The sequence below is a fragment of the Schistocerca piceifrons genome, chromosome X (assembly GCF_021461385.2).
Source record: "Schistocerca piceifrons isolate TAMUIC-IGC-003096 chromosome X, iqSchPice1.1, whole genome shotgun sequence".
Taxonomy (NCBI): Eukaryota; Metazoa; Arthropoda; class Insecta; order Orthoptera; family Acrididae; genus Schistocerca; species Schistocerca piceifrons.
This window is the reverse complement of record NC_060149.1, coordinates 744,892,288-744,906,165: the sequence shown is the minus strand read 5'-3', so window position 1 is coordinate 744,906,165 and position 13,878 is coordinate 744,892,288. Positions and strand designations below refer to the sequence as shown.

At 37.5% G+C, this 13,878-nt stretch overlaps 1 protein-coding gene across 1 annotated transcript in view; it reads left to right on the top strand.

Annotated features, from left to right (window-relative positions):
• LOC124722688 overlaps positions 1-13,878 on the top strand; it is a 207,157-nt gene that overhangs the window by 187,715 nt on the left and 5,564 nt on the right. Inside the window, exon 10 of the mRNA XM_047247830.1 lies at positions 8,875-9,128. Within this exon, the coding sequence (XP_047103786.1) occupies positions 8,875-9,126 (252 nt within the window). The 3' untranslated portion in view covers positions 9,127-9,128. The remainder of the gene's footprint in view (positions 1-8,874; positions 9,129-13,878) is intronic.

The following is a 13,878-nucleotide window of genomic DNA, read 5'->3' as shown; positions in this document are numbered from 1 at the left end:
TAGTTTCCACCACCCTGTACACAAGAAAGTGGTTCTGAACACGTTGGTTCGTAGAGCCAAGATTATCTCTGACAGTGACCACGTACACTCTGAATTGCAGAACTTAAAATGTGTTTTCAGGGAAAATGGATTCAGCGAAAGAGACATCACAAGTGCTCTCAAGGGCAGCCGATGAAAGACACCTGGTGAATCAGTAGAAGAGGCCAAATGGACTGCATTCCTGCCATACTGTGGAGCAACTAGCAGCAAGTTAGGGCGTCTGCTGCAGAAAGATGGGCTAAGACCAGTGTTCTGGCCCGCCCCCAAGATACGAGATATGTTGCACCCTGTTAAAGAAGACATTGCTCTTTGAGTATCTGGCATGTATGGTGTACCCTGTGAATGTGGGAGCATGTATATTGGACAAAAAATTTGCACGGTTGCAGGACGTTGTACTGGGCACAAGCACCATATAAAACAAAGGGAGCTTGAGAAGTTGGCCATAGCGGAGCATTGCCTAGAAAATGGATATAAAATACAGTTCAAAAATACAAAAGTATGCACCTACATATTGTGACTCCGCTATAAAGGAAGTGGCTGAGATTTGTTTAAACAACAACAATTTCAACAGAGACCAGTGGTACACACTCAGCAGGGCATGGGGGCGGGCATTGGACATCGAAAGAAAGCAAAGACAGATGCACGACGCTGGAGCGGCAGTTTCCAACTTGGCGCCTGCCCCTGGTGCCGCCTGGCATCACTGGTGCTGCCACGGGCAATAGCTTTGCTAGCTGCCTGGGGTGATTTACGCACACGCGCCACATTGGGTGTATCTGATTGGCTGCTGATGATGTCATCATGCCTATATAAGTGAGAAACTGAAGCAGCTCCGGCAGTCAGTGAACTCCTGTCGGTGATGGCAGAGATGGTCATCGAAAGCTCAAGGATTTTATTCGAATTAACATGGCTTGAAAACCGAGAACGTTTTATTAAATCATTAGTTCCCTCTACACTAATATTCCCAATACCCCACCTGACCTTGCCACATCAAACGCTGCAAAAACCACAGGTTATCCAACAGTAGTTGAATGCTTTTCTCTTGGCAAGCTCCTTCCATACTCTGCAAAAATACTTAATACTCACTTGTGTGATAGGAATTTGTTATGAGGAAAGTGGATAGAACACTTGACATTACTAATCACCTATGAGTATTTCAACTCTGTTTGAGTTGTTAAGTCCTTAGGAATTATGCAAGCAGTTAATGTAAATGGAATAAGACTTGTTTACATAACACAGGAATCGTAATTTAGGTTTTTCTTTTTCCAAATTATTTCAGGAGATGCTGCAATGGATCCTACATACTGAATGGGCAATGATTTTTCCTTTCCTTTTCCTAATATTAAAGTTGTACATCTCTCTCTCTCTCTCTCTCTCTCTCTCCCCCTCCCTCCCTCCCTCCCCCTCCCACCCCCCTCCCTCCCTCCCTCCCTCCCTCCCTCCCTCCCTCCCTCCCTCCCTCCCTCCCTCCCCTGCCCCTCTCTCCCTCTCCAAGATGGCGACAATGTCTGGTTATTACATCAAATCTGCAAGAAACTAACTGCCAGTTTTTAATGCTCACTTACAAAAATTTGACTTCCATTACTTGTCTTCTCAGATGCTACTGTTGTGTACCTCATTATAACTATGACTGTGGGTAAATTACATTCTGTGCAATCCAGATGTATAACTAATGACAAGGTAGTGAGCAACTAACCAACTGCATGATTCCAACAACCATGGATCGAAAATTCCTGATGCTGCCATGGTGCTGGTTAGATTGTTTGGAACAGCAGCTATTGCTGCAGCAGCAACAGGTGCATGTGAAAGGGTGAATCAGCCATCATCCCCTGCATAACCACCACTTAAAAATGCAAAAGAAGAGGGATATGGGTAATTCTATGATAAGTCGCCTCATTTTGTAAGTTTTTCTGCTCAGGCATCATGGATTTTGTTCAAATTTTATGTGAACATTTGGACATGTGTCCAACGAACATTAGTAAATTCATCAAAGTGATACTGGTCAAGATATAGTCACTTGTTTGGCTGAATATGCAACTTAGCGCAGAATGAGTGTGAATTTCTGGCAACAATGAGCTGTTATATTTGAGGCAATATTTTATTGAAAGAAATGGAATTTGGCCATCTCATACACCTTTATGCATTCTCTCAAGAATAACAATTCAAAGAATTTTAAAAGCCATATTCAACAGAAATTTCTTGGAATAATCGTCTGAAAAAATGGACACCCAAAAAATTTCCAAAGTTTTCCTTTTATATCTTAGGGACTAAAAGTGTGACAAATGTGAAACTGAGTGTGTAGTAATGTAATAATGCAAGGTTCTCAAAATATAAAGTTTCAATTATGTACCAATTTTCAGTGCTAAATAAATGAATGGCGAAATTGACAATTTTGTAAAAGATAAAAGATGTATTTTTGACCTGATTTTGTAAAAAAATATGTTTTATAAAGCTTTCCCAACTTCTCTCATCAGAAACACAATGATTTTAACCACAAAAAAGTGTATTTGATTATTCAATGCGGGCTAGCAATGCTAGATAATTTGAATCAAAATTGTGAGTGAAAATTGTGGTAGTAAACACATGTTGAACATTAAACTTAATACACAATAGCTCAGTAGCACAAGGATGTAGAATTCAAAATGTCATTCACCTACTATGTTCTAGTAGTCTACAAATTTGTAAATAAGATGACAATTTTTGTGAAATGTGAAAAATGAGTATGTTCAACAATTCTTTTAAAAACACTATTTTCTGTTAAAGCTTCAAAACCAGTCTCATTTGAAACAGCATGTTTTAAGCCCCCCACCAACAAACAGTAGGTTTCATTTCCAACATGGGCTAACAATGCTACATAAACTGAAGTGAACTAGCTGGAAAAATTACATTGCGAATGAAGTTGTTTTAACTTTGGCTTCTTGTCTCTAGTTCATTAAAGGCATGATAAACATGAAACTTTGAACAACAATAACTTAGCAACATAAGGTTTTTCAGTATAAAATATCATTCACATATTGCTTTCTAAATTTCTTCAAAATCAGTTCAAACTTGATTTTTGTAAATACCTCAAAAACCGACCACATTGACTAGTTTTAGAAAATATGTTTTCCATAACTGATTTCAAACTAACCTCAGTTGGAAAGAGCATGTTTACAAGCATCCAGGAAATCATGTTCAATTTTCCAGTGAGTGCAAACAGTATCTGAAATGTACCACAGCAACAGGTTAAATTTCAACAAATTGCTGACCGTGTTTTGTTGCACATACTTTTATTTGTACATTGACAAGTAATATGTCACTATATTGCGTTGGTATACAGTGATACTGTTTACAGTTTACGCTGTAATCAGTTTCCAGAAAATGAACTGCAGTAAGTGGCTCAAAAATTAAGAAAAAATGTTAACTACAATGTAAAGAAGTTTAAAATAACAGTTGATATTACTTTTTCCTTGCCGCCTATATGAGATACTCCTACAGATAAGAGAATTGGAGATAAGGTACTTGGCAACCGGCTTTGTAAGCAGATAGGTACCACCACAAGCATGTGTGACGCCTACAATAATGGGGTTGCTGGTCATGTTCTTCAACCAGTTGTGACAATGCCACCATGGACCGACACAATATAGAGTGATATTACTTGTCACTTTAAAAATTAAAACCACGTGCAACAAAACACGGACAACATGGTACTGCAATGTAGCCTGTTGGTGTGGTACATACTCACAAATTTGTCCATCATTTTCAGGTATTGTTTTTGCAAGTTGGAAAATCAAATGTGATTTTCTGAATGCTTGAAAATGTGCTCTCTTCAGCTGTGATATGTTTGAAATCAAGAATGGAAAACAGATTTTCTGCAAGCAAGTTGAATGTGATCTATTTTTGTAATTCTTTATGAAAATCAAGCTTGAACTGGTTTTGTACAAATTTGGAAAGCAGCAAGTGAATGATAGTTTTTATTGGAAAACCTTACATTGCTAACTTGTTGTGTTCAAAGTTTCATGTTTATTGTGCCTTTAATCAACAAGATACAACAAGCCAAAGTTAAAATTTTATTCGCAGTGCGATTTTTCCAGTTACTTTGCCACAATTTATATAATATTGTTAGCCCATGATGGAAATTAAGCCCAGTGTTCTGTAGGGGCTTAAAAAACATTTTAAATGAGACTGGTTTCTAGCTTTAATAGAAAACTTTATTTATAAAATAAGTGTCGAATATACTCTATGTCCAACTTTTCACAAAAATTGTCATTTTTCTGAAGAATTCGTAGATTATTCAAAAATAGTACATGAATGAAATTTTGCTTTCTACATCCTTGTGCTACTGAGCTATTATGTGTCAAGTTTCATTTTTAGGATATGTTAACTCTATGAGACACGATAATCTGAATTTTTCACATTTTTCGTACCACGATTTTTGTGCCCAACTTTGATTCAAGTTATCCAGCATTGTCATCCCCCTGTTGGATAATCAAATACACTTTTTTGCAGTTAAAAGCGTAGTCTTACTAATAAGACTAGTTGGGAAAGTTTTATAAGCAACAGTTTCTTGCAAAATCGGGTCAAAAAATTCCGTACTTTTTAACTTTTTTACAAAATCTTCAAATCTGCATTTAATTTATTCAGTATTGGACACTAGTATATAAATGAAACTTTATATTTGGGAACCTAGAGTTGTTAGGTTACTACTTGCCAAGTTTGATGTTCATTATACCTCTAGTCCACACAATATAGGAAGCCAAACTACGAAATTTTTTTCGGACACCATTTTTTTCAGGCGATTATGCCAAAATTTTCTTTCTGAATATGCCTATTAAATTCTTTTCATTATTATTGAATGCATAAAGTTGTACAAGATGGCCGATTTCATTTCTTTCAACAAAATACTGCCCGAGATGTAACAGCTCAAAGTCACCAGAAATTCACACTTGCTCTGCGCAAAGTAGTGCATGGGGTCAATCAAGTTATTATATCTTGGCCAGTATTGCTTTGATGAAGATTAAACTTTATCATTGTTCGCTGGGGACCTCTCTATATTTCATTTTACTGCTCAGGATGAGGTTCTTATCATTTTAGATAATATCTTGTTGTAAGCACTTCACTTATGCACACCATTCACATCCATTCTTTTTCTTCAACACAAGGTTGTGTAAATAATTTTGAAACTATAAAAATTTTTTCGTTTAAGTTTTTGCCATCCATACCCAATTCTCTTATTTTTGATATCTCCACTCAAACACAAATTAGATATACAGCAATGTCAAGGAATGCTAGAGCGAGTTGTACTGAGTATGTGAGCTGCACTATCGCTAGTTATGTATAAGCTAAATTATTTGCTTCAATTCTGCAGGGACTTAAATGGTTGCCTTTAATGTGCAGTAACTTACTGACACCTAACCTATTCCTGACCACAATTATTCACTGAATTAATATACTTATCCACTGTTGTCCTTCTTTGGTGTGTCACAAATATTCATTGTTATTAACAACCTATTTCAATTGTGTTATAAATTACAATCAAGTAGTGCCATCACTACCCATACTATTTTCCCATGACTTCTCAGTTCCACATGAAGTAAATACCTAACTATGTGGATTACCTCAGGAATACAACAGTATCTCATGCAAATTGAACAAATGCAGATTCTTCTTAAGCCATGTTGACCATGTCAACTTCTTAGATTACCATGTAAAAGCAACTGATTGGCAATATCAACCAACCTGCAGGAACATTAAGTCATTTCTGAGAAGTGAACTAAAGTATTATGCAAAGTTCATCACATGGACCACTTACATTATGTAACCTTTGAACCTACTGCGAAGAAAAATCGCTTGTTCATTTTGTCAGAGGGATGTATTGAGACATTGTCTGAACTCTGGCATAAACCACAGTCACCAACTTCATGCCATGTAAGCAGTTGGAGATGGCAACACATATCTCCCAAAATGGCATCATAAAGGTTCTTGTTCATAGACAATATGATGGTATCACACCAGTATCTAAGGAGAACACTGATGAAAGAAGATTATTGGGGCCAACTGGAAACAGATGGATGAGGACACAGCATCAGGGGTGATACAGGAGGTTACAGTGGAGATCAGCATTATCATCATTAATATGAAAAAGACACCAAAGAAACAGCCTCCAAACACTGAGTAAGAAAAGCAGTGGATTTTAAGCCACAATGACAAGGCATACAATGACATCATAGGAAACACTCATTCGTTCCAAATGAATCTTGTGATGAGACATACTGCTGAGGGCCAATAGCTGCTGCTGACACGATTATAACAACGCAGAAGCATTTACTATTTGCGTACACTTAAGCACTAATGAAGAGCAGCAAGAACTGATATAGGATGAAGAAAAAGCGAGTGAATGAGAGATGATCGTTGTTACTGTCAAGGTGAAAGTATGTAGAGGGAACACTAAAGGCTTTGTCAGTTCTGGTGGCAAGTTGTATGCAATTTCAAAGGGGCAATATGAAGAACTAAACTAGGAGGTAGCTATACCTTCCAGTTGGTGGCTTTACAATAAGGTCCTGTTAGAGTGCATGTCAAACCAATAAAGTCTTTAAGTACTGTTAAATATCAAATTTGAAGAATTTCTGCAGTGATTCCAAAATTACAGATAGTAATTATTATGGGCTCAGACTAGTTAGCAAAACACAAGGCAGAAAGAGATTTTGCTGTATGTGAGAAAGGGTTTATAAAGAAGACAATAGAAGAGTACTTAAATTTTCTGTAAAAGTAGTTATTGATAGTAATCAAGGTTTTATGAGTATTTATGAGGAGAAGAGAATGGGAGCAAAGAGGAAATTAGAACCATTAACCTAGTTGGAAAGAATAATGGCACAGAAAACGAGGAACTAGGCGTATTAACTGCAGCAAAAGTACAAGCAACAGACGAGCCCGCAAAATTATTATTACGACACTAGCTGAGAAACTTGGCAATAGTTGTGTATTTATAGCTGTGTTCAAGACTTTCTTTGTATGGAATTTAGTTTTGATTTATAGAGCTTCTTTGTACACAAAGTTTGCAGCAGTATGACTGAGGACATGAAAGAAGAGCTTGTTTGGTTCACTAACATGGCAGAGAGCCATGCAGAACCAGCCATGTGAAAAGTGACTGACACTAAAGTCATGCCTGCAACACACAGTTTCTGGCCTTGTTTATGGTCACGGCATAACATAAGATCACCAGTAACTGTACTCATTTAAAGTGAAATGATAAGTGGGATTCAGGGTATAAAAATTCACTTACTTGCATCTCTTCCTATCAAAATTTCTACTTTTATGGTTTTATGTTGGAGAGAAGTAACTTTAAGCCCCTGTAAGTGAAAGGTTCTGAGGAGCAAGATAATGCAGGATGCTGTTGATCAGAGTTATGCCATGCCTCCCTTTTGGAAGGAGTTGCCAAAGAGCAAGTTAAAGCCTGATTTTCTGAAACTGCAGAAAGCCTTGCCACATGATCTTCAGTGGATTATTGAGACCGCACAGGCCTCAGTCTTTCTACCTGCCAGAAAGATGAGGCATGCGCCACATTGGGTCGATCTGATTGGCTGCTGATGATGCCATCATGCCTATATAAGCGAGAAACTGAAGCAGCCCTGGCAGTCAGTGAACTCCTGACGATGATGGCGGAGATGGTCATTGAAAGATTGAGGATTTTATTTGAATTGATGCGGCTTGAAATCCGAGAACATTTTATTCATGTATGCCGTCGCGAAAGACCCTGAGGACACATAACTAATGATTTAGGCAACCAATTGATATAGTGAGAACTTTCCTCTTGTCACTTACAAGTAATTACAGGGGAATAATCAGGCCTGTCTGCATGTGCTGTTTGTAATTTAGGAGTTCCATAGCCCTCAATACAGGTGTGTCTGTCATACTATGGTGGAAAGAAATGCTCATATAATCTAAAATTGCCATATATTAGTAAGTATAAGGATTGATCAGATGAAAAGGTATGAAACATCTTAACAAACAAACCAGTTGAAATTTGCATAGACCACTTGGGATAATGAAGTGAAACATTACTTCAAGCCAGAGACAAAGCAGGATGGCATGCAGTGGAAGCATGCACCATCACCTCCCCTTAAAAAATTCAAAGCTTTGCTGTCAGCAGGCAACATGATGCTCACACTCTTTTTTAGAGGCTGGTGCTGATAGAATTCCACAAGCTCAGAAAAACCATTTACAGTGATGTGTAGTATGAGATACTTTGTAGCCTACACAATTCCATCAAGAGCAAATGGCCTGGGCTAATCATGGAGGGAGTGATTCTGCTTCACGACAATGCATCCCTACGTCTCCAAGGTCACACAAAGTGTAATGGCCAAGTTAGAGTGACAGCAGCTTGAACATCTCCTCTCCAGTCTGGATATGTCGCCCTGCGACTTCCATGTGTTTGGGCCACTAAAAAACCATCGCAAATTGATGTGCTCCAATCGTGACAATGAACTTAAGATGCATTTAAGCACCATACTTGGTTCACTGGGAAACATTCAGAATTCAATCACTGTCATGTTCTTATATTTGCAGTAGTGTGGAATTATCAGTTTATTTGTAGAAATTGATGGGGAGTGTTAACAGCTTCATGCAGTACTTTGTGACTGTTTGCATTGGTAACTGTGCAACAAGTGTAATTTAGATATTGTCTCTTTACTCAACAGTATTAAGTTATTCTTATTTATTTTATAGATCACCTCCAGAATGTTTTTAATTTCACAGCACATTTATTTATTTATTTATTTATTTTTTTGGCAGCCTTTTAAAAATGTAACTTTTAGCCACTATATGGCTGTTCATATTAATAATTCTTTCTTGTGTTTGCAGTCTAGTTTCAAGAGTGATGTCTGGAGTTTAGGGTGCATATTGTATCACCTTCTGTACAAAGTTACACCATTTGAACATATTAAAGATCTTGATCAGAAGATATCGGCTATTAGTGACGCAGATATACCAATAGAGTATCCGTACAGGGCTGATTGCCCTAGGGGTTTGACTGAGGTTTTACGCCAGTGTTTGATACGGGCTGAAGATGCAAGACCATCTGTGGAAGAAATTATCAATTATCCATGGCAGTGAAGGTGAGCAACAACATTTTCATAGGTTAGCTATCAATTATGCTAATAAATATGTAGATATAAGGTAACTGCAGCCTCTCAGCTACAGCACTGAACATTGCCAGATCTGTCTTTATGCTTCGTCATGTTGGTTTTGAAGAAAGTGCAGTGTGTTACATTTTTGTATTGATTAGCTACATTTTTAAAATTATGGGTAGCTTTCAATGTTGCTCATGAATAAGTCTTTTATTTTACAAGCCTCTCTGCATAGGACTTGGGACAAATACAGTGCTTCACGTTACATGTTTCAAATTACTTATCATCTGGTTATTACTCCTTTTTAATCATATGTGTACTCTGTAGATCTACCATAAAAATAAGATGGAGGAGGGTGCAGTTTTGTTCATTTAATATATACTTCTATAATATTGTACAGTAGTTTCTGAGTCTTCCATTAATTTTGACATTTTCAACTGGCAAGCTTTCATGAAGAATGTTGCTGCTATGAACACTCAATAAAGATGTAATGGGGAGTCCAGCACCTCAAGCTCTAAAATATTAAAATTATATGTGTGGCGTTGTGGTGTCTATTCTTTTGGACATGTCCGAAAGAACAGACACCAATGTGTTGTTGAATGCCACTATTGTCACTCTGGGCAAAAAGTCCATTGTTTAATATTACACTCATATACTCCCTTTACAAATCTGCACATACAGAAAATGGTCTTGAAACAGCTAAAGTCCATATTTACAGACATATATTTGCCGAGGAGTACAGTCTCAGTTTTTGTCATTCCAAAAATAGATCTCTGTCATCCAAGCATGGCCTACTGTATGGCTGGAGTCAATAAAGATAAACTTACATCTAATTATATCTCACCTTTTAACAAAAGATGTGGCTTGAGAGGAGGAGAAACAAAATAAGTAGTGAGCACTAAAGTCAGATGGGGATTTTGTAAGTTGCAACTTCGATCTCCAGCAAGTTTTGTTGGCATCAGCTGATCCCACAAAAAATGCTTTGTTTTATGAGCTACAATTGAAATCTTTTAGTTTTGCAATGAATGGTGTAAAATAAAACAAGAATATTGTTTAATCAACGAAACTAGAGGGAATCAGGGAAGATGTGAGATTGCAAGCTGTTTGTACGAATATTTCAAATTTCTCCATGCAGTGGTAAACTGCATTTTCTGTTTTAGTAATCACTGTGGAACACAGAATCCAAACAAATTCGTTGCTACACTGTGCTTCATTGCTGCTCAGGAAATAACTAACCTATAAACCACTGATTTAAAATTCATGGTTATTGGTTTATATTGAAGTGGAATGCAACTCAGTGCGTTTGGCAGTCACTGAAAAAAGGAAAACAATATGCGAAGATTATCATTTGGTAGTATCATCTGAATTGACACATGACTATTAGGAAAGATGATGTGAATGGGAAACCAGTTGGATGATAGAGGATGTGCTGACCAAACTTCACAAAACAGCATCCGTTTGTCACGTGATTTAAAGAACATTTTGATGAGGTGTATAGAACTCTGGACTATTAACAAGAAAAATCAACAATATCTCATTGTCAGATTGTCAGACACCAAATTTTTGTACATGTCTGTCCTGCCCATAACAAGGGAAAAACACAAACTTCTGAGGAAATAAAAAATTAATTGGCTTTCATTTAGAAATTGGTGCTATAAAAGCAACTCGCCTGAGAATGAATTGAAATAAATAATACTTTGTCATACATATTTTAAATACCAATATGACATGGAATCTCTAATTATTCAGTTGAGAAATAATTTATACTTGGTAAGGAGTTTGAAAAGTCCAGTTAGTTGCCAGGTTGTGTGTTTCAAGGTGGGACTAACACATGATTCAGTTAAAAAGTGTGCTCGCAACTGCATTTGAAAAGGGAATTTTGTAGTGATAAACAGATAGTTCCATTTTGCAGAAAACTGAATGTTAAGCAATATGTAAAAGGAAAGTCAATTTGTGTGAAAATCAGGAATGGCCTTTGATTTCCTCTTATTTCAAGGCACTGGTGAAATACTTCACACCCTTCCTACCTTGGATGGCTAAGGTTCTTCTGTGATTCTACGCTTAAGTCAGAGGGTATCTTTTACAGGCCAAAGATTGTAAGTTAATAGCTGCTTTTCATCATATGCTTTGCTGTAAGTATTGAAAATGATGAGTACATATATATGTGCAGCTGGAACCATAAGAATAAATCACTGTGGCAATTTCCCTCTTACACCAAAGGAGAAACCAAGGTGATACAGTGAAGAAGTTATCAGTGTACATAATGATGTCTTTGTTAAATTAATTGACAATAAAGACATTGTGCTGTCTTCTAACTATGGAGGGATAGTTATTGAGGAGCATGCCACAAGGTGGGATGAGAAAAATGGAAAATATATCGAAATCTTAAGGCCTGAAATTGTCAAGAGATGTAATCATGGATCAGGTGTGCTTGATATTATGCACAAGCTACTGGGACTTTACTGAATTCATGTAACAGGGTGTATATGACCCGGGACAACCGGGAGATCTGGGAAAAACCCGGGAATTTTTTAGAATTCCTGGAATTTTTCATTGTTTTAGTTGTCAGTTAAATCTTTATAATTTTGACTGGTAAGAACCGATACTCTAACAAAGGATATTACTCTAGCCTGCTACTGCAGAATATTACTGCAGCAATATAACATGAATGAGAGGGCGGGGAAACGAAAATAAAGCTTAAGTTGCAAAGGGAAATTTCCAAATACAACAACAGAACACAGTGCTCATACAAGTGTCTGTCAACAGTAAACTGTGTCAAAGGCCTTAGGAAGACTATACAATGCTTTGTAACAACAAATTGCCTCCGATGAGCGTGACATCACAACTGTTTACATTAGATTTGTTCGAGCAGTGGTGAGTGGGCTCATGTGCATGCACAGTGGAGTCAAGTATGACTAGTGCGTTCTCCCACTTCTGGCTACAGTAGTGTGGCTGTTAGCTGTATAAGCAGTAGCAGCAAGCAGCCAGATGCTACCCAGAAAAATTTTACTGTTGCTCCCAAGCTGCCAGATTCACGCATGTGTTGCAGGCCTGGATCTAGGGTTTGGGTTTGGGTTTGGGTTCGGGGGAGGGGGGGGGGGTGTATCTGCCCGGGCGGCAATTTCAATGGGGTCGCCAAATTTATATTCTTGAGGAAAAAAGCCTTGTTTCACAAAGTGCCTAGCATCCAGCGCACATTGGTCTATCGATTATTCACATGATTTTGAAACGCAACCCTGTTGGCTCTTAAACATGTTTGAACACATTCTAAGTTGATTACAGATTGAATAATAAGTTTATTTCTGAATGCGTGCGTAGTGTTTGTGCCCGGGGAATCATGGTCGCATCTGGAAATAAACTTTCCATCCTCGAGGGAGGGTCAGTTGGAGGGAAGGTCTCCACTATCTAATATTGCTCATTTCCTATAGACAAAAGGGGACAGGCTACATGAGCTGAGTGGCATAAACCTGAACGGGCCAATGCCAATCGCTGTTTGTTTATGTGGTTGACTGTGTTTACGAATGATCAGCTTTGTTATAATTACTAGCGAAATCCATAGAATCAGATTACCAGAGAGGAAATAAATGACAAACAGGAATAACAGGTAAGGAAGATTACGTATTATCTTCTTGGTATACCCAGAAAAATGACATTGTGACAGAAAATGTTTGGCCAGATCGTTACGCAAGTAAGGGCCACTTAAGTTCTATTCTGGGAGAAGCGTGGAAAATGTGTTGTATGAACACGTAATAACGCCTAACTGTAGAATAAACACGGGATAACGAAACAAGTGATTCTGACAGGATGAGTGACTTTAACCAGAGAATAAAATAAAATAGAATTAATTATAACAAAATTGTTTGTTAGAATGAGGAAGAAGAAGAATGGGGACATCACACAAATTATGAAAGAGTATGACAATTCCAAATTTATACAAATATTTCGTACTACTACTTTTCAGTTTCATGCTTGAGAAGCTGGAGTGTATGAATGAAATGTGAAACTATTTCCTAACATAAAGCTTTTTGCTTGTAGTAGGCCTAATAGGCATTTGCTATTGGTACTTTGTGAGTTATATCCTGTTGCACTATAAAAATGACCATTTGTGCCCAAACAGTCTCGTTTATTTGGTGTGTATTACAACTGCTGCAATATTAGACAGGCCTATTTTGTTTCATCTAGCGGACACTGGCAAAATACACTTTTAAATATTAGATGACGTTTAGATTTTTCATGTAGCAAAATGTTTGACGAATTTTGATGAGGTATTAGATCCTTTCGCAGAAAGGGAAGCACGGCATGTAAAGCTGTAGCAAGATTAGAGAGAAAAAAATGCTAGGACCTAAGGATTGAAGAAAAGTGTACTGTCTTACTTATCCCTTGTCTTTACTGGTTTTATGTATCCTATATTTAATTTTATGTCACACAAAACAACAACAGGCAATAAAGAGTGCAAATTTTCTGAAGAGTCATTGTTCTCCTGGTTACAAATAATCCCATCCACCACTAATTGAGTTTTTGTTTTAAAGAGAGGCAGGATGTCAGAATGGCCGACTGAGAGCAGGAGAGGCACCACAGGATGTTTTAATTTGAATTGTCCTGAATATAGTTTGGTGGTATCCATTACAGACTATACACATTTGAATTCCACAGAGCAAAATATGGTGATGTGCGATAGATGAATGCTGTGTGAAGAGGCAGGGCACTGCACGTTGGCACACTTAAGACCTTGAAAATA